Consider the following 23,986-nt stretch of genomic DNA (forward strand, 5'->3'; position numbering starts at 1 on the left):
ATACACTCCTCCTCTTTCCCCTCCCCATCTATTCCATTTCTTTTATGGCATACCTATCCAAAGCTGTACTGTGATCCTGCATTTTATTCCACCAAATTCCAGTAAAATTGATTTCCTTTGTGTTTACACTTTAGTTCGTCTTGTTCATTACCTAGTTTTTGTGCACTTTGGTATTCGCCACCTCCCTTGGGGGGATTTATCTGCTGTGAATTGCTAGGCATTTCAATTACTATTCTTCCTTCTTCGTGAACATACATGGGTAGTTTTCTTCCTCCTCTCCCTATTTTTCATTATACCATGCCAGGCCAATGGCTTTAGACATCTCCCTATACTTTAAAACATGGTCAAAAAATACCAGAGAAAAAATTCCAAATCTCACAAACAGTGTCTCCTTTCCCAAATCAATTTTTCTCTTCTGTGTTCCTTTGTTTCAATGTACAGGAGTAATGAAAACAATCTGTGTCTCTACATTTAGTTGCTAGCCCCAAACTTCATAAACTTTGGCAGTACAGATTAGATACCGCTTCAAAGAGGCGTTTGTACCTCATGAATCACTAGAAATCGGTAGATGTCAACATTTTGACACACTGAGGGAATTTCACTATGTTGTCCTGCCTCAAGTCTTCCCACATCGTATCTCCCACATACCTAAGAAAGTGATATTCCTAAAGGGCAGTTCTGATCACCTCAAATAAACTCCAGTGGTTATCATTTCCCTTTACTATGAAAAACCAAGTCCTCTGATATTTAAAACTCTTTACACAACCCAGTTCTGACTGACTTTTCTAGACATTATACACCACATCCCTTCACAAATTATTAAGACTTAGTCAAAATAGTCTTCCTGGGGCGGCCAGGTAGCTTAACGAGTAAGAGCACCGGCTCCAGTGTCAGGATGACCTGGGGATCAAATCCGGGCTCAGATACTTAGCACCACACCCAGAAATAACTGGCTGTGTAACCTTGATCAAGTTAATTAACCCTGATTGCTTTAAAAAAAAAAAAACTAGTCTTCCTGCTATTGCTCACAGAGAGTGCTCTACCTGCCATCTCTGCGATTTCTGACATGCCCTGGAATGTAATCCATTCTCACCCCCACCTCTTAGAATTCTTTCTTTCTTTCAAATATCAATTTAAGTACCATTCCCTATTTGAGGCCCTTCCTGATGCCCCCAAGTTATTAGTATCTCCCCTGTAAAATTTTATTTATTTTGTCTATATATTTGTACATGTCCCTGACTCTAGAATGTAAGCTCATTGAAAGCAAGGAACTCTTTCCCTTTTGTCTTTGTGACCCTAGTACATGGTACAATGTCTGTCATATGGTGGGTGCTTAATAAATGATTATTTGACTGATTAACTGATGTCCTGGAAACATACCCAGGAAGACAAAGAAAATTATGGCTATCAGGTCAACAATTAGCTGCCTGAGCTCCATGAAAATTACCAACAATCATAATGTCCCTTTCTTCCTACTACAAGTATAATTTTGTAATGGGGCACAGACAGGAAACATGATACATTGAAATTAAAATCTATTTATTTTTCTTTCTCCTGGTTAATAGCACTCACAAGGCATGGTCAGGCAAAATGTTGATATCAAAGGTGAAAAGGCAGTTTTCTCAGGGCTGAAAGTCCTTTATTGGGACTGGAAGTAGTCTTCTAAGATAATTTTTATAATTTTCTTTAATGTATTTTAAGAATGAACAGATTTTAAGTATTATATTTTAGTCCCTGTGATTGCATTGTTCAAGTTTTTAAATTCCATAATCATAACTACTGCTGAACCTAAGCTTATACTTAAAGAAAAATCAATGTCAATTCAGATTTACAAAAGACAAATTAGGTGGTAATTCCTCATTAGACAAATATTCACCACAGGATTTCCTTTAAATAACATATTCCCCTGCTGTTTGTAAAATGATTCAATATTTAAAAACACCCCATTCTATTTAAAAACAGCTTTTCAAAATTACTCTCCATTGAGTAATTTTGAAAAGCTGTTTTTAAATTGAGCTTTGTGCAAAGAGTAGCATGTTATCACATGCAAAAAGTGATATAAAAGACATTATCAAAAGGATGTATAACTAGAAAAGGAAGCAGATCAGTTAGATAACAAGAATGATGGATGGGCAGATGAAATACCGTAGTGGTTCTTATGTAACAACTAAAGAACTAAAGGAAGGGGTGGCTAGGTGGCACAGTGAGTGAATAGAGCACTGGCCCTGGAGTCAGGAGCACCTAAGTTCAAATCCAGCCTCAGACACTTAACACTTACTAGCCGTGTGTCCTTGGGCAAGTCACTTAACCCCGACTGCCCTACCTTCCCCCTTCCAAAAAGCTAGAAAAAAAAAAAAGAACTAAAGGAAGCTCTTTAAGCATTTTCAGTGGACTTCTTGTGGAAAATGTACAGGAATATATAGACAAAAGTCACACAGAATGATAAGGCACCAGCAGGTTCTAAACTGTATCACTGGAAAGAATATCCATAGCAATGAGATAAAAGATCCATTTAAAATGGTATCTAGCAAGTATTGGCAAAGTTTACAAAGTTTGGGGCGAGAAACTAAATTACATTTATTGCAGAAACAGACACCCATTCTAACTTATACTTTTATAATTGTCTATATTAATTTGAAAATGACAGTAAAATATATTCATAGGTTCACACAAATTTTTGAGGCTTAGGAATCCAAGGATTCATACATGGCCTACATGGAACAAGATGTAGTACTTTCTGGTTCATTTGGGATGGGGAGGGGGGGGATTTTGGAGGGAGAAATGCTGCTAGTTTGAATAACTTTGATTGGGTTGAGTAACTTGCCCAAGGTCACACAACTAGTAAGTGTTAAGTGTCTGAGGTCGGATTTGAACTCAGGTCCTCCTGACTCCAGAGCTGGTGCTCTATTCACTGTGCCACCCAGCTGCCCCAGTTCATTTGTTTTTAAAGCTTCATTTTAAATGAAAGCATATATACGGTGTCCCAAAAGTCTTGGAGAAGTTTTAAACTGGAATATCTTACAGCAATTAGCATTCAACAGATATTAAAGCTATTATTATAATTACAAACATATTATTATTAGAAACTATTAACTGCTATATTATAAGCCAATACAGCTTAAAGGTACACTAACAATTTTAGGACACCCTGTAAATAGTATTTAAATCACATTTAGTTGGAGAAATCACAACAATTAGTAACAATGTACCAGGAAGCAAAATGCAGCTACTACCCAAAGCATAAATTTGATTTGTAAAATATTATTTATGTCTTTGAATATTTTAGCAATAGTAGTTCATGACATTACAAAAAGTCCCTCAATTTTGCATCAAAGGCTTTTTCTGCATGTATTGAGATAATCATGTGGTTTGGGATCTTTTGGATTTTAATATGATTACTGACTGTTTTCCTAATGTTCACCTTTGCATTCCTGGTATAAATTGAATTCTGTGTTGGTGTTTTAGCTTTCGGATTATATCTGTCTCATAAAAAGACTCTGGCAGAGTGCTTTCCTTCTAAACATTTGAGAATCATTCATGAAGTGTAGGTACTACTTTCCCTTTAAAAGTTTATAGGCTTTTCATGTGAATCCACAAATACCAGGAGTTTCTTGTAGTTCCTTTTATAGCTAGATCTTTTGCCATTTCTAAGATTGAGCTATGTAAGATCTCTATCTGGTTGGCTGATAAAGACATTCTAGGGCAGCAGGACCAAGAAAAGGAGGGGATGAAACAGTCTTCCAGTCCAAGTCAACTCAGAATGTCACAGGGAAGAGTCTGTCATTTCACTGAGGTGAGAGTGAATATGACAAATGATTAATTAGGTCCCTGTTTTATTCCAATCAGTATTAATTAGTTTGATATGATTCCACAAGGGTAATGGTTATACATTCTATATATTAGGTCTCAGAGCTGTGAACTGCAGTTTGCAAGCTGATTTGCCTAACCACAAGAATGCTCATGATTAAATACAGTATGGGTGGGATGTCTTGACATGATAAGAATTGTCCCCCAACTTGATTTGTACTTTCAGATCACTCTTTCTTGCCCAACATGGCCAAGGGACCATCTTATGCCCACTCAGTCAGCAGAAATGACCTTTGCTGCGGCCATCTTATGACCACTTACTTAGTGGAGGTGTCTCTTGCCTTGCCCATCCTGTGAACACACATGCTGATGCATCATTTCTGGCCCTCCTGTAGGTTCAAAAGCAAGGTCTATCAACCAAGGAGACCCTGTATTTCACTTTACCTCTTCTGAGTGTATTGATATCAAGACTTAAGAAAGTAAGTTCCTGTGGAATGGAGGCAACTCAGATCATGAGGAATTTCTGATCTCCATTTCATTAGAGGGGACCATGGTTGCCTTTAATAAAGTGTTACTTAGAGCTCTGCCTCAGTGGTTTTGGTTGCAAACTGGATAATTTGGACACTACATGAAGTCAGTTCAGGCAGCCAAGGCAAACTAGCAGCAGGAAATGCCCTAGCAAATACGTGCAGGCCTTGGGGACAACTGAATCAGCAAGAAACTGCTAGAGCTCTAACTTCACAGATCATAAGGAGATCAGAAAACTGGTCAGAAGGAGATTAAAAAAGACATTTGGCTAGCACTGGGCAAAGGACCCAGGTGCACTGTCTAAATAGGGACCTGGGTCACAGCCCCAGGGTGAGGAGGGACACTAGTACACTTAAGGGGTGTGGGGATCCTGGTAACAGGTCCAAGGAGGAGGAGAGTGCTTTGTGGTCACTCAAAGAATAGAGCACAGGTCAGGAAAACAGTGCCCACGCCTCTTCTTAGATCATACAACCTTGGAAGAACCAAAAATGTAAGGAGTCCCCAGAATTAGCTCTAAAAACAGCAGCATGAATAACTTGAAGTTTGGGATAGTATACTCTCCACCCTAGGAGCAGAGCCCAAATTTAACATAAAATTAAAAGTCAAGAAATAGGTTGAAAAATGAGCAAACAAACAAAAAACCCTGACCACAGAAAGTTACTATGGTAACAGGAAAGAACAAAACACAAACTGAGAAGACAATAATGTCAAAAAGCCTATGAAAAATGTGACTTGGTCTCATTCCTAAAAAGGAATCCTGAAGAGCACAAAAAAAGATTTTAAAAAACAAATATGCTCATGCAATTGATAGGTCAGGTCAATCAATATAATAAAATTGACAACTCTATCTAAATTAATTTTCTTATTCAGTGCCATACCAATCAAACTACCAAAAAGAGCATTTTATTGAGTTAGAAAAAATGGTAACAAAATTCATCTGGAAGAATTAAAAGGTCAAGAATATCAAGGTAAAAAAAAACAACAAAAAAAAAGAATATCAAGGTAATTAATATATTAATTTTTTTTAATTTGTACAAACAAAACCAATGCAATCAAGATTACAAGGAAAGCAGAAAGTTACAAAAACAATTTTTTTACAGAAAGTGTCTCTTGTAAAGGCCTCATTTCTCCAATATATACTGAACTGAATCAAACTTTTGAGAAAACAAATCATTCTCCAATTGATAAATAGTCAAAGGATTTGAACAGGCAGTTTTCAGAAGAAGAAATCAAGCCTATCTATAATCATATGAACAAATGTTCTAAATCACTATTGATCAGAGAAATGCAAATTAAAATAACTCCGAAGGACCACTTCATGTCTATCGGATGAGCTAATATGACAGAAATGTAAAATGATAAATGCTGGAGGGGATATGGGAAAATGGGGACACTAATGCAGTGTTGGTATAGTTGTGAACTTATCTAATCGTTCTGTAGAGCAACCTGAAGGTATGGCCAAAGGGCAACCACGCTGTGCATCCCCTTTGACTCAGCAATACCACAGTCTATGTCCCAAAGAGATCAAAAGAAAAAGGGAGTGGGGGGGGAGGGACTTATTTGTACAAAAGCTGTTGTAGCAGTTCTTTTTGTGGCAGCAAAGAACTGAAAATTGAGGGGATGTAAATCAATTGGGGAATGGATGAACAAGTCGTGGAATATGATTGTAATGGAATATTGTAGTGCTATTAAGAACTGATAAGGAGGATGATTTCAGAGAATCCCAAAAAGAATTACATAAATTGATGCAAAGTGAGCAGAAAGAGAACAATGTACACAGTAACAGTAATACTATACAATGATCAAATATGAATGACTTAGGTGTTCTCAGCAACACAAGAATTTAGGACAATTCCAAAGGACTCATGATGAAAATGGTACCCACCTCCAGAGAAAGAACTGATAAGAGTCTTAATATAGAGCAAAGCATACTGTTTTTCATTCTTTTGTTTTTGCCTTTTGGAGAGCAATTGGGGTTAAGTAATTTGCCCAAGGTTACATGTCTAGTTTTTGGGGTTTTTTTGCATGTGTGTGGGTGTTAAGTGTCTGAGGCCGGAACCGAACTCAGGTCCTCCCAACTCCAGGGCTGGCGCGTTACTCACTGTGCCACCTAGCGGCCCCTTCATTCTTTATTTTTGTCATGATCTTTTTGTTTCTTTTACAACATCACTAATACAGAAATACGTTCTGAATGATACAACATGCATAACGTATATCAAATTGCTTCCTGGAAGGGAGGGAGAGAATTTGGAATTTGAAAAAAAAAATGTTAAATCTGTTTTTATATTCAATTTGGGAAAAATAAAATATTATTTTAAAATTAGTGTAAAAATATTTTACATGCTCTGGGAAAAAAATTATAAAAATAAAGTTTTGAGTTAGCTTGATATTTTCATCCACTTTTCTACTGTTCCATTTTTTTCAAGTTATGATTTTTTCCATCTTCTGTTGAAAACACAGTGACTCTTGAGTTTTTGACTCTTTAGCCTTTAACATGGCTCTATGTCCATTAGCTCTCTTCCTCTTACCCCTAATATCTCCTTGCTATTATCTTTTCCTTTAGAATTCTGCTTACTAGTTCCCTTTTCCTTCCTGATTTTATTTCTTATTAATTCTTCCCTTTGCCCCCCCTTCCCCCCCACAGCCCTCTTCAGTGGTCAGGTAGAGTCCTCAGTCCTCTCTTCACCTTTATCTAGTCTTTTCATTAGCTTTTTAAATTTCGTTTTTCATGCCTTTTCCAGAGGCTCTTACTCTCTTCTTTGACTTCCTTGTGTCTTAGACCAAGGAGACAACTGAAGATGCTTTATCCTTGGCACATAATTTCTGTTTTGGGGAGGTTTGAGAGCTTGTGAGGTTCAAAGAAAATATTTAGTCCTCTCAATTTTTCTTCTGACTTTTTGGTCATTTGACCACCTGTCAACAACAATGCTTTGGGATATTTAGAACAATATTCAGAAAGTTAAATCATTTTTCCATTACTCTATTTTATAGTTCTATTATTCATATTTCATTCAGTAAACCTGCCTCAACAGGCTAATCAAAACACCAAAATTTATCACTGTTACTGTTCAGCATATACTATCTCTCTCTCTCTTAAAACTGTACCAATTCCACTGCTTAGGAGGAAGATATCTGAATTTTTATTGTATTCTTACCTCTCAGAAAAAAAAAAAGGAATTCATACAGGTAACACTAAATAATCCCCTATAGTGAATTTAAAGTTAGATCACTTTTTTTTTTTCATAGTGTAGTACATGGTAGATGAAAATTAATGCAGACTAACACATAGGACCAAAAATAAAATGTTCCAACTTTTCTCCAGTGAATTGGGGAAAATATTATGTTCTCCATGAAATATGAACTACCTATAAAAGGATGCCCTATTAAGCTTACAAAACTCAAAATGTAACATCATATTGGGAGAATCTTTAATTTTAGTCATAGAAATTTCAAAATACTGCTGAGATAGAAAATTGCTAGTTTGTAATTATAGCTCTCTCTGCAGGTATCACTCATTTCTGAAGCTGACAATAAAAGACTGGTAATAAAATTCCTAAACAAAAATGCAACACAACTTTCTCTCTCTCCCTCTTCCTCTCCCTCACTCTCTCTCTCTACCCACTCCCCCACCCCCCCACATACACACATTCTCACTGACCCATATTGTGCAAACCAGAGTAGTTTGACTCTTATTATCAAAAGTGTATGGTTTGAACACAGATAAAACTGAGGTTAGGGAAAGAAGCTAAAAAAGTCTCACAATTTAACCATTTCTAGTACTGATGCAAAAAGATCATTGTAAAGTTCTCTGCCCATTTTATTCTTTTAAGTTCCTTAATGTTATGTTTGCCATTACTCAAAGAATCCCTAAATCACAGAATATTCAAAAACTCCTGAAAGGACCCTGTTCTACAGGACCAAGAATGAATAGATAAAAGATCTTGGAATGTTCAGAGAGTGACAAAGGATACACTGCTTTCTACTCACATAACCACTGAAACTATTGCTTCCTTACACTGTTCTTGAAGAAGATGCCATGTTTTTGTGTTTATGCTTTCCTACCTGTCTTTGCTTCTACTGTATATTTCTTTAAGTGCTTTTTATAAAAACGAATTTTAAAATTATTTCAACAATAAATCAACATGCATTCGTTAAGCATCTAGTGTGTGCCAGGTACTGGGGATACAATGGCAAAAATGAAATAATTACTTCCCTTAAGGAGCTTATATTCTATTAGGGGAAACAAAAGTTATGCACAAACACACACACACACACACAAACACACATAACGTATACAAAGTATCCACAAGGTAATCTTTTTCTTGGGCCCAGCAGCCAGAGAATCAGAAAGGTCTTGTGTGAGTTGTATTTACACAGAAATTTTAAATAACTTAGGTATTCTAAGTGGAAGAGATGAAGAGGAAGTACACTTCCCTTCCTCATCTCTCTAGACAGCATTTGACCCCCTATAATACCCTTCCCTTCTTGATATTTTCTCCTCTCCAGCTTTTTATGGCCCTCCATTCCCTTTGTTTTCTTTTTACATATCTTACTACTCCTTCACAGTCTCTAGCTGCATCACCATCTATGTCCCCATTCCCCTTTGCCCATCTACCATCCCCAAAGTTCTGGGTACCTCTTTTTTTCTCTCTTCACTCTCTCCTTGAGAGGAGATAAATCAAGATGGGGAATGAATACTCAAACTAATGACAAGACAGATACAGATCTTTGAGGTATTAAGTGCTATTGATTCCCAAGGATGAAGGCAGAACTCATAACCTGAATCTAAAAGTTGATAGTTATATAAAATATAGGATGGTATTTATTAAACTTTAATTTGTCAACAACTTTAGAAAAGATCAGAAAATTCTGATGATATTAAATTAGGTCAGGGAAAAACCAGGGTAATTTGTTTTGTTTATACACAGAGTTTCAGGAGAACTTCAAAAGCTTTTAGCCAGCACTGAACAGCTTAACTAGCATTAAAAAAAAAACATGCCAGGAATCCTGCCTTAGAGGAAATATGACATGTAAATAAGAATATGAAAACATAACTTGTGAGGAGGGGATACAGGGAACTTTGCTAGATAATGCTCCTCCTTGCAATAGCCCTTTTCCTGATCTTTCTTTTTTTTCATTTTAAGAAATTTTGTTACCTCATTTCTTTCAATAAATTAAAAAAAATTTTTTTTGAAGATTTAGGGGTATTTTTGCTTCTTGATAATTTCTGAACAGGAGGTACCTGGGTGGCTCAGTGGATACAGACAGCACTGGGCCTTTGAAGGGGAAGGAATAATTGAGATAACGATAATAACATAAGAAACAGGAGACATCAATCTAAAGTTATTAAAAAAAAACTTTTAAAGACGTGAAATTTCCAAGATTTAATTGGTTCAGAGGCCTGAGACTCAGGCTGCTAATACAGAATCAACAATAGCCTGGGAAGCTAGGTGGCACAGAAGTTAAAGTAATGGGCCTGAAGCCAGGAAGACTGGAGTTCAAGTTAAGCTTCAGACATTTATTTAGTTGTGTGGCCTTGGCCCAAGTCACTTAATCAGCTTCACTCAATTTCCTCATCTGTAAAATGGAGATAATAAGAACACCTACCTCCCAGGGATATTGTGAGGATCAAGTGAAATAGTAATTGTAAAGCACTTAGCACAGTGCCTAGAACATAAGTGCTACATTAAATGTTACCTACTACTACTTTTTATTATTGTTATTATTATTATAGTTGTTCCTGTTAGCCTCAACAAACACCTGTCGCTTTCCTGCCCTAAATATTCTTATTCTACTACGGCTAAGCAGACTTCCTTATTTGCATGTTAAAAAAAATAAAACTAAAAGAGAAAAAATCAAACAAGTTGAATAGAGAAGGACAGGGAAGGTGAGAGAGATGATAATCCTGTTGTAATTTGCTCTGTTCAGAACCCATCTAGACTGCTGTGTTCAATTGTAGGTGCCATATTTTAAGAAGGATGTAGAAAAATAAAAGCTTGTCTAAAAGAAGCCAAGGATAGTGAACAACCTTGTAATTATGCCATTTGAGGAAGACATGGAAAAACTGGGGATATTTAATCTGGAGGCACAGAACATTACAGTAGTCTTCAAATATTTGTAGGGCTATTTCCTCAAAAAGGAATGTTTTTTGTTCTGCTTGGTTTAAGAAGACAGAACTAGTAGTAATGGCAGAAGTTAAGGTGAGGAGATTTACAAGGAGATTTAGGCTTGATATGAGGGGAAAAAAATACTTCCCAAATACTTCTATTTCAATCTACTTATCTGTAGAAGTCAAAAGACCAAGAATGTTAAAATGACATTTTTAAGACATGTTAGATCCTAAAAATAAGTGACAGAAATCAATAATGAAAATTCACTTTGGTCCCTGTAAAATGAGTCATTCTATACTTCTCAACCCCATCAAGCTCACAATAAGCTAGAGGGTAGGCTCTTTATTGCTATTTTAACAAACTCTTTGTCAGCACCAATCATAGTTTGGGTATAATGTATGGAAGTGGAAAAATAACTCAGGGCTATAAAAATGAAATCTTAAGCCTAAAATTTTCACTTTTAAGCAACATTAAAAACTTAAAGAAGTGGTAGAGCCAAGATGGCAGTGTAGAAGCGGGAACACTCCGTGAGCTCCCCCCATAACCACCTCAAATACCTATAAAATATGAGGCTAAACAAACCGTAGAGCTACAGAACCAAATCTCCTGCTAAAGCCAGCCCAGCAGGCCTACAGGAAGGGTCCATCAGAGCACATTGGGAGTCAAGCCTACCCCACATGAGCCCTCAGTTTTAGTCCCAGGGCAGCCCTGACCAGCCAGGTCTGGAGCAGACTTCAGGAGAATGAATCGCCAGTAGCTGTGGCAGCTTCCAAACCTATCAACCCATAAATGCCAAAGAGCAAGTAAAAAGTCAGTGTGGAACTCTGTTGGAACAGGGCAGGGGGCGGGGTTAAAAGAAAAACCCAGTCTACCCCTGCCCCTGGGGAGAGAAGTGATTGAGGCGTGGCAACTGTACAGCCCCCACGCCCATCACCACCACCACCACCCCTCCCCACCATGGCTGCTTCAGAGCTCCTGGCCTGCAGATTGTAGGAAGAATAAGTGACCATTCAGAGGGTAACTACTCTTGCTTTAAACTGCTTAGATCTGGATTGCTGTCTTGGGGTGATGTTCTGGAGTGTGTGGCCAGTGGGCCAAAACATGTGAGGGCTGCAGAGAGGGCACCCAACTAATAGCTCCAGTAGCTGCAAAAATACCACCGATTTGGGAAAAAGCTCTCCTCTCTGGAAGTAGAGTTCTACTTTGGCAAGGAGCTCAGAAGTCAAGAAATTGACTGGAAACATAGGCAAGCAGAGGAAGCAAAGCAAGCACAGTAATTAAACCTAGATTCCTTCTTTGGGGACAAAAAGGATCAAAGCATGGAACAGGAGGAAGACAATGAAGTCAGAATTCCTGCATCAAAAGCTTCTTCAGAAGAAGAAAAATATGAACTGATTACAGGTTATAGAGAAGCTCAAGAAGGATTCTGAAACTCAAGTAAGAGAAATGGAGGAAAAATTGGGAAGAGAAATGAAATGATGCAAGAAAATCATGAAAAGCAAGTCAACAGCCTGACTGAAGAAAATCACACCTTAAAAAATAAACTAACTCAAATGGCAAAAGAGGCCCAAAAAGCCAATGAGGAGAAGAATGCCTTAAAAAGCCAAATTTGCTAGATGGAAAAGAAATTTCAAAAGCTCACTGAATAGAATAATTCCTTCAGAATTAGACTGGAGCAAATGGAAGCTAATGGCTTTATGAGAAATCAAGATACTATTAAACAGATCCAAACAAATGAAAGAATAGAAAGCAATGTGAAATATCTCACTGGAAAAACCACTGACCTGGAAACTAGATCCAGGAGAGATAATTTAAAAATTATTGGACTACCTGAAAACCATGATCAAAAAAGGAACCTAAAAATCATCCTTCAAGAAATTCTCAAGAAAAATTGACCTGATATTTTAGAATCAGAGGGCAAAATAGAAATAGAAAGAATTAATCCATCACCTCTTGAAAAAGATCCCCAAAAGAAAACCCCTAGGAATGTTATAGCCAGGTTCCTGAGTTCCCAGGTCAAGGAGAAAATATTACAAGCAGCCAAGAAGAAACAATTTGAATATGGTAGTAAAACAATCAGGATAACACAAGATCTACAAGCTTCTACATTAAGGGATTGGAGGGCTTGGAATATGATATTCCAGAGATCAAAGCAGTTGGGATTAAAACCAAGAATCACCTACCCCACCAAACAGTATAAAGCTTCAGGGGAAAATATAGTCATTCAATGAAATAGAGGACTTTCAAGAATTCCTGATGAAAAAAACAGAGTTGAATAGAACATTTAACATTCAGATACAAGAAGCAAGAGAAGCATGAGAAGGTAAACAGGGAAAAGAAATCACAAGGAACTTATCAAAGTTGAACTATTTACATGCCTACATGGGAAAAAAGTAATTGTAACTTATGAAACTTTTCTCAGTATAAGGAGAGTTGAAGGGAATATAAATGTGTGTGTGTATATACATACACATACATATATATATGTCTATATAGGAGGGTATATGTGCATATGAATACATATGTGAGTGTACATATATGTACAGGTATACATAGAGAGGCGGCATAGGATCAACTGAATAGGAAGAGATGATATTTAAAAAATAAAATTAAGAGGTGAGAGGGGAATATAATGAAAGGCAATAGGGAGAGACAGAATAGGGTAAATTATCTCATAAAAAAGAGGCAAGGGAAAACTGTTACAATGTAGGGGAAGAGTAGGAAAGCAAAAGGTAATGGATCAACCTTACTCTCATTGAATTTGGCTTAAGGAGGGAATAACATACACACTAAATTGGGTATCTTACCCTACAGGAAAGTAGGGGGGAAGGGGATAAGAAGGGGAATGATAGATGGGAGGGCAGATTGGGGGCAGGGAGGTTAGTTAGAAGCACACACTTTTGAAAAGGGAGAGGGGGGCAGAAGAGGATGGAGCGAAATATAGTCAGTCTTTCACAATATATCCACTATGGAAATGTTTTGTGTAACTACACATGTACAACCTATATTGAATTACTTATTTTCCCAGTAAGGGTGGATGACAAGGGAAAAAGGGAAAGAATCTGGAATTGAAAGTTTTAAAATCAAATTAAAAAAAATTTATATATATACACATACATACATACATATGTATATATTTTTACATGCAACTGGGAAATAAGATATACAGGCACTGGGGTATGAGATCTATCTTGCCTACTGGAAAGTCAGAGTGGGGATGGGGAAGGATATAGCAGACAGCAGACTGAGGGAGAGGGTATTCAGTGAGATAGCTGCTTTGGGGTGGGGGGTAGGGGAAAGACGGGGAGAAAATCTGTAACTCAAAATCTTGTGGAAATGAATGCTGTAAACTAAAAATAATCAAAAAATAAATAAATAAACAGAAAATGAAGGCTAAACAACAACAAAACCCAAAGAAGTTTTGTCTGTGAAATTCCAAATATGTGGAGAATTAGAAATGAGGAGAATTGATTTTTGTTTTACTTTTCATTTAATTTACTTACATTAGGTAAATGTAATGAGACTCATATTTACATAGTGAAAAGTGACCATGATTATGATGATGGGGGAGATAAATTAGACAACAGTGATATATACTCAATATCTAGGAACTCTATGTAAATATTTTAAGATATTAAATTAAGTAATTAAGTATTGAGTCAATTATTAAATACACAAAGCAATCAAATCTAAGTGCAAATCAATAACTCAATAACAGTTGTAAAATTATTTAATGATCTCCATTTTTTTACTTCTGCTTTTATTTACTGATCGAGAAATACTTATAAATATTTAATTTTTTTGCTTTTTTTTTTGGAGGGAGGAAGGTAGGGCAATTGGGGTTAAGTGACTTGGCCAAGGCCACACAGCTAGTTTGTGTGTGTGTGTGTGTGTGTGTGTGTGTGTGTGTGTGTGTGTTAAGTGTCTGAGATGGGATTTGAACTCAGGTCCCCTTGACTCCATGGCAGGTGCTCTATTCATTGGGCGACCTAGACACCCCTACTTAACATTATTTAGTCACAACTTTTATAGGTTAATTTTTTTAGATTTCCTAGAGTCTTCTGGAACTTGAGTGATAACTATAGCTCTTAATACTCAATGTTAGTGAAATATTTTGGGTCTTAAATGAAACAAAACAGATAAACCTGGAGGTTGTTTGGAATATGACACAATAAGGGCCATTGACTTTTTGCTTTCTATTCATCACCAGAGATATGTTTTTTCTACTAAGTAGGTTTAGTTCACACACATCTTTTTTATTACTAGGTAGAGGTGTGGGCACTTATAAAACTTCTTAAATTAAAGACATGCCCAGAAGATTTTGCTCACCTCTGAGGCTTTCCTGGGAAGAAACAAAGGGAGAACTCATTCTTCATTCATTAATTCATTTTAAAAAGTACTTACCAACACTATCATATGTAGGCTCTGGTGCTAGAGCACCACAAGGATAATACAATATAAAAATATAATATAAAAAATAAACAACACTCTTTCTCAAAGCCTAAGAATCTTGATTAATGCTATTACCTTTTATTTAAAAGCAAACTGTGTCCAACTGAACCTTTTCTTTCCCTCTGGGCCCAAAAGTTAATACAATTACTTAAAGTTCAAAGTATATATAATTTTATCATGCAAGATATTTTGACAAGAGTCACTTTTAATTGATGTGTTTCTCAAACATTTTTTACTCTCTTTTTTAAGTAAATAACTCATCACCAGTTTACATGGGTAAATCACTCAACCTCTCTGGACCAATTTTTTCATCTCAATAAGGACACTTGAGGAAATGAACTTGTTTCAACTGTATCTTTTCCCAAAAACAGGTAAACTTTTATTTTATAAAAGATCTATTGTTTGTCAATTATACCCTGAGTCTATAATAAATTCTAAGAGGACTGAGAATCACTAATTTTAGTATAATTATTCCAATATATACGTCATGTAGCAAATTCTCCTATAATAAATATTATTGAAAAAAAAATATTTTTATTTCTAATTGACAACTTACCTACTTAAAAAAAATGTAATTACAACAAAGAGCAAGGACAAGAAAATAATGCAAGTAGTTCCTATAAAATTTCTTTAAATATTTCATAAAGACAACAATATCTTTTGTATTATTTTCCTTTCATAAAATATACATGATTATAAAAATGGAATTTTAATTTCACATTTGTAACTTAGTACTCTGAAAATGGTTTATGTGTGTGTGTGTGTGTATGTACTGATCTGGTATATTGAACAAAACAAAAATCATATTAAAAGCTTCATTTTATTCACCTGCAATTCATATTTAATATGTATAAGACACACTTACCCATAAAGTTCAGATAGCCTTCTCCTCCAAGAGCATGAGTAATGAGACGAATCATTTTATGAAGCTGTATTCCACGATCAATAACTACAGTAAGAGGGGACAGCACACTCATGTTTGTATACATTTCTGCATCCATCAACCAAAATGCCAGGGTCTTATCACCAACAAGAGCCTACAGCAATAAAAAAAGACATAGGTACAAATAAAATTAAAAATGAGTTACAAACAATTATAATTTGAACCAAATTTACAAATTGATATTGCCTTTTTTAGGGTGAACAGGATAGGTGAAGAAAAATGAATTTCTTATTCTGCAAATATTTTCTTAAAAGAATGTTAACTAATAAAGCAGTTTTAGAAGGTTTATTTTCAAGATGTTTATATCCTCTCTTGTAAAGTGAGACTGATAGATGCTTCTAATACTACCTTTTCCATAGTACGATTGTGAGAAAAACACTTTATAAATTGTAAAACAATATAGAAATGTGAACTTTTATAACTTATTCATTGTTAACCAAAAGAGCATAAATAGAAAGTAAGTTTGCTTCCTCCCTTCCTCAAAATCATGATATATTTTAAAAGTTAAAATTATTTTAATCATGTAAGTCACTTTTCCACTATATTAACCAGGATAATCTAAAGGTGACTTTTTCTTCTACTTAATGTCATTGTTCTTAACCACTGAATATGTATTATATATACATATACACACACATATGTAGATATGTATGTATGTCAGTATTTTTGAAAACCTGACATATCTTTTCTAATTATCTGCATATGCTTCTGTAGGAATGATGTATACATTAAATGTTTCTTCAGACTTTTTATGGAATTAAACATCTTGAATATTTTATTTCAAAACTTTGAATTTCAGATTCATTCCCTTCCTCTCTTGTCACCCACCCTTACTGGGAAGATAGGGAGTTCAGTATAGGATGAATGTGTAGCTAATGCAAAACAATAGCACAGTAGATATATTGTAAAAGACTGACTATATTTCCCTCCCTCCTATCCCACCTCCCACTTGTTTTATTCTCTACTTTGATCCTGTCCCTTTTCAAAAATGGGAGCTTCCAAATTCCCTGCCCCCCAGCCTGCCCTCCCTTCCATCATCCCCCCTCTCATCCCCTCCCCCCCCCACTACTCTCCTGTAGGGTGAGATACCCTATTTAGTGTGTATTTCATTCCCTCCTCAAGCCAAATTCAATGGGAATAAGGTTGACCCATTCCCTTTTGCCTTCCTATTCTTCCCCTCCATTGTAACCATTTCCCTTTGCCTCTTCTGTATGAGATAGTTTACCCCATTCTGTCTCTCCCCATCTCTTCTCATTATATTCCTCTCTCACCTCTTAATTTCACCTTTTAAGTATCATCCCTTCCTATTAAATTGGTCCTATGCCCTTTATCTATGTATACCTGTAAACATATATACACACATTCACATATGTATACATATGCCCATATACCCTCATATATAGACATATATATGTATACATAGATATATATATATTCCCTTCAATTAATGAGAAAAGGTTCATAAGTTACAATTTTCATTTTTCCATGTAGGAATGTTAATAGTTCAACTTTGATAAGTGACTTATGATTTCTTTTCCCTGTTTACCTTCTCATGCTTCTCTTGCTTCTTGTATCTGAATGTCAAATTTTCTGTTCAACTCTGGTTTTTTCAGCAAGAATGATTGAAAGTCCTCTATTCCACTGAATGACCATATTTCCCCCTTGAAACATGATACTCAGTTTTACTGGGTAGGTGACTCTTGGTTTTAATCTCAGCTCCTTTGCCCTCCGGAATATCATATTCCAAGCCCTTCGATCCCTCAGTGTAGAAGCTGCCAGATCCTGGGTTATCCTGATTGTGTTCCCACAATATTCAAATTGTTTCTTCCTGGCTGCTTGTAATATTCTCTCCTTAATCTGGGAATTCCGGAACCTGGCTATAATATTCCTAGGAGTTTTCTTTTTGGGATCTTTTTCAGGAGGTGATCGGTGGATTCTTTCAACCTCTATTTTGCCCTCTGGTTCTAAAATATCAGGGCAGTTTTCTTTGAGAACTTCCTGGAGGATGATTTCTAGGTTCTTACTTTGATCATGGATTTCAGGTAGTTGAATAATTTTTAAATTATCTCTCCTGGATCTATTTTCCAGGTAAGTGGTTTTTCCCATGAGATATTTCACATTGCCTTCTATTCTTTCATTTGTTTGGATCTGCTTAAGAGCATCTTGATTTCTCATAAAGTTATTAGCTTCCATTTGCTCCAGTCTAATTCAGAAGCCATGATTCTCCTCATTGAGTTTTTGAGATTCTTTTTCCATCTGCCAAATTCAGCTTTTTAAGGCATTCTTCTCCTCATTGCCTTTTTGAGCCTCTTTTACCATTTGAGCCAGTCTGTTTTTTAAAGTGTTATTTTCCTCAGTCAGGCTGTTGACTCTCATTTCATAATTTTCTTGTATTGTTCCCATTTCTCTTCCCAATTTTTCCTCCACTTCTCTTATCTGCTTCTTAAGGTCCTCTATGGCTTGTAACCAGCTCGTATTTTCCTTTGAAGCTTTGGGTGCAGGAGTTCTGACTTCACTGTCTTCCTCCTGTTCCATGCTTTGCTCCTTTTTGTCCCCAAAATAGGAGTCTAATGTTGGAATCTTCTGTCTGCTTTGTTTCCTTTGCCTAGTCATGTCGCCCCTCAGTCACTTGACCCCTGGGCTTTTTGCCACAGTAGGACTCTGCCACCAGACAGGGGAGCTTTCGTCTCAAACGCTGGGGTTTTCTCAGTTGCTGGAGATATTAGATGGGTACCCTCTCTGAGGTCTCCACACGCCCTGTCAAGCTAGACATACACCCCAGGACCTCCACCCTAGACCGAAATCCAGATCCAAGAAGGTTAAAGCAAGAGCGATTACCCCTCAGACTGGTGCTTGGTCCCCCTACACTCTGCAGGCCAAGAGCTGAAGCTGCCACGTGGCGCTGGCTGGCTTGCCTCAGTGGCTTCTTGCCCCGGGGGCAAAAGCCAGGCACTCCCACTTACTGGTCCCTAAGTCCAGACTGCACTGACTTCTCACTTTGTCCTTTGCATCTGTGTGTTGATAAATCTGGAAATGACCAAGCTGCTGCTGATCTGGAGTCCCTCCAGCTGTGAATGGCCAGGCCCACCCTGGGGCTAAAGCCTCAGGGTGGGTCTGGGCTCAGCTCCCAGAGCACTGTCCTGGCCGATTCCTGCCGGCCTTCCGGGCTGTCCTCAGTGGGAAGTTAGCTTCTCTGTGTCATTTTGTGGGTTCTGCAGCAAGGCTTGTTTAGAGTCCCTTTTTTACATGGATTGGGGAAGGTGGAAGCCGGAGTCGTGGGGAAGTCCTGCTTCTACTCAGCCATCTTGGCTCCACCTCTTTGATAATTTCTTAAAAGATAATACCTAGGCAGTACTTTTTTTTTTTTTAAATCATGGCTTTCAAGTAGATCAATAATTTTTAAATTGTCTCTCCTGGATATATTTTCCAAGTCAGTTGCTTTTCCAAGGAGATATTTCACATGGCCTTCTATTTTTTCATTCTTTGGGTTTTGTTCTATTGTTTCTTGATTTCCCATCAAGTCATTAGCTTCCATTTGTTCCGTTCTAATTTTGAAGGAATTAGTTTCTTTGGTGAGCTTTTGGACCTCCTTTTCCATTTGGTCAATTCTGCTGTATAAGGCATTCTTCTCACTGCCTTTTTGAACCTCTTTTATCATTTTTGCTAGGCTGTTTCTTAAGATGTTTTCAGTATTTTTATTATCTCTTTTACTAAGCTGTTGACTGGTTTTTCGTTATTTTCCTGCATCACTCTCATTTCTCTTCCCAATTTTTCCTCTACTTCTCTTACCTGATTTTCAAAATCTTTTTTGAACCCTTTCACAGCCTGAGACTTTGGATGTAGGGTCTTTGATGTTGTCTTCTTCTGAATGTGTGTTTTGATCTTCCTTGTCACCCATAGTAACTTTGAATAGTCAGAATTCTTTCTCATTGTTTCTCATTTCTCCAGCCTATTCCTTGTTTTTAATTGTACGTTAAAGTAGGGTTCTGATTCCAAGGTGAAGAGGGCACTTTCCCAAGCTTCAGGGGTTTTGTGCAACTGTTTTCAGAGATACTTCTAGGGATCTGTAATTTTTCAGTTCTTCCAAGGTAGTATGATCTAAGTACAGGTGTTTATTACACTCCTGACCTGTACTCTGTCCTATGAGCAACCACAAGTGCTCTTTTCTGCCCTGGAACTTTGAGGAGGGATCTGGTGTGTTAGTGCTACTCTTTGTCCTGGGACTGCCACCCAGGACTGGATGGATGTGCCAAGCAACAGATTCCTGCCCCTGTGAGAGCAAAAAGACCCCTCTAATCTACTTTTGACCATCTGTTAGACCCCTTTACCATCCGTGGGCTGAGAGCTCTGGAAGCAGCCACTGATGCTTCCACTGCCACTGTTGATTCAACTGTTCCCAAAGTTTGCAGGTGCCTATGCTGGACCGTGCTCCACTCTGCAACAAACCTTTCCTACTGATCTTCCAAGTTGTCTTTGGCTTCTATGGGCTGAGAGGAGTCAGGAAACCATCTGACTCTGGTTTTGATTCAATTTCCTGCCATTGATTCAATTTCCCTAAGGCTTGCTCCTGGTATGTTGTGGCCCACTTTGTACTGGCATTGTCTATGCTGTATTGTTCTCCTGAATCACCGTGGTACAAAATATCTTTCCTGTCAACCTTCCAGGTTGTGTTGGACTAGAAATATTTTTCACTCTGTCTTTCGGTGGGTTTTGTTGCTCTAGAATTTGTTTAGAGTTGCATTTTAAAGGTACCTGGAGGGGTTGGGGGAGAGCAAGTCCCTACCTGACTCCAGATCTTGGCTCTGCCTCCACTGGCCATTTACTGAATATGATTACTTCATTTTGTTTAGTAAATTAGCATTCATTATTTCTGCTTTTCTATATCTATTTGAGTGATTTATGATGGCAGATTATAGACAATTTTTGTAATAGTGCCAGAGATCTATCAAATTTAACTTTTCTAAAACTTTAGGTCCTTAATGTCTTTATTTTTTATTTATTTATTGTTAGTTACTTTACCAATACAAACTACTGACCAACTCCCATCAATAGGACAAGAAATAAAGCATAGCTGAAGTAGTATAAATCACCTAGAAAGACAGGGATTGCACAAATCATGCTAGTCAAACCACAGGCACTACTTCAGCCACTAGTTCAATCTAACTAAATTGTACCCTAAAACCATGAGGTATTCTATATCACTCACAGCTGAAATCTTGTACATATGTTGGTCCCATTATTTGAATATGGGATTCTTGAGTACAAAGACTTTTTCTTTCCTATATGCTCAGCACTTTGAACAATATGTAGTACATAAAAAGTACTTAATTTTTTTATTCCATCATTTCTTCATTTGTATATACATTTGAGGTCCCAAATTCCTATAGTTTGTTTTCCTCCATCCTCTCCTTTTATATTTTTTATTTTCTTTGGTGAGAGGGAAGAGTACTTAGAACTAGTGATTTCTACTTGAAATCTGCTTTCTACTTGCCTGACCTTCCTCTCTTAAACTCACAAGCTCTCTTATTAAAAAGTTTTTATGTTTTCTTACATTTCAAATTTTTCAAGATTCATCAAACTGATTCCTCCTTGAATCTACCCTTTCTCTTATTCCCCATTCTTACTGATTTTCCTCCTGTTTCTTTGCTGAGAGGAATATATTTCATTATTAGGGTGTGTGTGTGTGTTTGATGGGGGGTTGTATTCTACCTTCTTTTGTCTACCTCAGATGAAAGTGTGATTCAAATGACACCTGCTCCCTCAGCCCTTCATCTATGTTTATATATTCTTCTTGATCATCCTGATAATGTAAAATAGAAAATTCCATACCTTCCCTCCTTCTCTAATCTCTAATGTATTCTTTTTTCCTTACCTTTTCTTTTTTCTCTTAAGTTAATCAAAACATAATAAAACAATTTCCAGTTCCCCTAGTCTTATTTAAATCACTTTATGATCCCTATTGCCATTAGATTTGTGAAGGACAGTTGCTTCTTCTCCCACTATTAGAATGTAAGCACATCATCTTTGCATATTGCAAGCTTCTAAATAATTCTGAGTTCCTATAAAAGTTCAATTCTCATTTTTGATAGTCTAGTTAGTATTGTAGTACTAATCACTTCATCTAGAAATTTCTCCATGCTTTCTTTGACAACATGGTATCCACTATATTAATAGTTCTTTTTGTTCAACTCATATCTTCAATATCTCTATATATTTTGAGGTTTTGCTCATGAAAATTTCTACTCTTTCCCTATTTTTTCTCCTTTTCTTTCATTTATTTATTTATTTTTTGAGGAAAGAGGGACTCAAGTTGATGAAGAATCACTAGATTAAGATAACCACAGTGCACTACTGTGAGAACAGATCTCCTATGACTAGAACTTGTTCTATTTACCTGAGGTACTAAAAGCTATATAACAATTTTCCAAATCTGACTTATTCTAACAGTTTTCTATCCATAGGATTATGTATTTTAGAAATGGAAGGGCCCATAGAGATCACTTAGTTCAATTGGCTCACTTTACATAGGAATACAAATAACTCAAATAAGAGTACAAATTAATGTGTTTTGAAAATAAGGATACTAAAGATGCTAGTTAATTTTACCACCATTTTAATCAAAATGGACATTTTGAGACTAAATTTTAAAGTCAAATTCGCACAAAAATAGTTTTAATAACAGTTTCTACATGCAATATTGGAATGTGTCAGTACAGCTTTTGTCAAAACTTAAGCATAATATACTGCAGGATGGAGGAATTCCCAGGTAGTGAAATGGAATATACAAATAATGTAAGGAGATAAGTTCTAAAAATAACAACAAAAAAGTAATTTTATATCTGCACATTTGGATAATTAAGCTAAGTAAACATATTCCAATTATAGCTAAATTTCTTAAAGAAATACTTGAAAAAGAGTTGAATTACATGCATCATTGCAAATATTTTTTTTTACCTGATCATGACTCTCTGCATATGCAATACACTTTTCAAGGTAACGTCTGTTTATGAGAGTATGCACAATGTTTCCCATATTCCAGTCTTCATCTTTAAATTCTTTAAGTATCTAGTTAAAACAAAATTGAAAAATACTTATAATTAAAGTGAATTGTGTTCTGAAAACTATTTTTCCTACACTATGATTATTAAATTCATCCAAGAAAAAACTGTTTACTATGGATTAAGCACTATGTTTTAGGGAATACAAGGACAAAAATAAAAGCCTCTGCCCTTATACATACTCAAATGTGAATATAAGGCATATTAAGAAGAGGGAGAACATTTATTTGTGAAGACTGTGTTTTGAAATTGTGTTCATATAGTTACTAGGTTTATTTTGTCAGATTGTCAAATATTTTTTAATGCCTACAATAACTTTAAATGGAATTTCTCTATCTTTTGCTGTTGGACTTTGTTAGTAATATATAGAAATATCGATGATCTATATGGTTTATTTTATATCCTGCAACTTTGCTAAAGTTGTTTATTATTTCAAATGTTTTTTTTATTTGATTCTCTAAGTATATGAGCTAGTAGACAGAGAGAGTTTGAAAAAGTGACAGAGAGGGGATGAAAAAGGCAGCAATCTGCCAGAGGAGATGGGATGAAATGGGATCACCTGACTAAGGAAGGAGGAGAGAGTGGCAGAAGGATCATTAGAAGCAAAGAGGTGAAAAGTGGGGCTCATGAGAAATAGCCTCAATTTTTTCTATAAAATATGAGGCAAGGACCTAAGATTAAATTAGATATGAGTAAAGTGAAAGATAGCAATGGGAAATAATTTTCATAGGGACTAGAAGAAAAGGAAGTGGGTGCTTGTTCACTAGGATACCACATTATTGAACATCAAAATTCCACTTAACACTCAGAAACATGAATTTTTCTCGTTCATAAATTTTATGCAAACAGAAATAATAGCATCCATACAGAGTAGTAAAACATAGCATTCTTTTTAAAAATAATCATTATCTACATTGGCTTTCTAGAACATGCCCCCCCCATATCCCATAATGATGATCAAGTTTTCATTAATAATTGTAGCATATTACTAGTATGTTACTTCTAAATCATATGATGACATATTATCATTTAATAGAAGACTAAAGAAAGCAATTTTAGAATTATTTTTAATGTACATCAAAAGTACA

The 23,986-nt window shown here is 36.3% G+C and overlaps 1 protein-coding gene across 1 annotated transcript in view; it reads right to left on the reverse strand.

Annotated features, from left to right (window-relative positions):
• Positions 1-23,986, reverse strand: part of GBE1 (1,4-alpha-glucan branching enzyme 1) — a 272,631-nt gene that overhangs the window by 70,570 nt on the left and 178,075 nt on the right. The window contains exons 11-12 of the mRNA XM_069093902.1: positions 22,795-22,905; positions 15,763-15,934 (exon numbers count right to left, since the gene is read on the reverse strand). Coding sequence (XP_068950003.1) covers positions 15,763-15,934; positions 22,795-22,905 — 283 coding nt within the window. The remainder of the gene's footprint in view (positions 1-15,762; positions 15,935-22,794; positions 22,906-23,986) is intronic.

This window comes from Petaurus breviceps, unplaced genomic scaffold (genome assembly GCF_028583685.1).
Source record: "Petaurus breviceps papuanus isolate PSGF00001 unplaced genomic scaffold, PetGlider_PUasm1.0 213, whole genome shotgun sequence".
Taxonomy (NCBI): domain Eukaryota; kingdom Metazoa; phylum Chordata; class Mammalia; order Diprotodontia; family Petauridae; genus Petaurus; species Petaurus breviceps.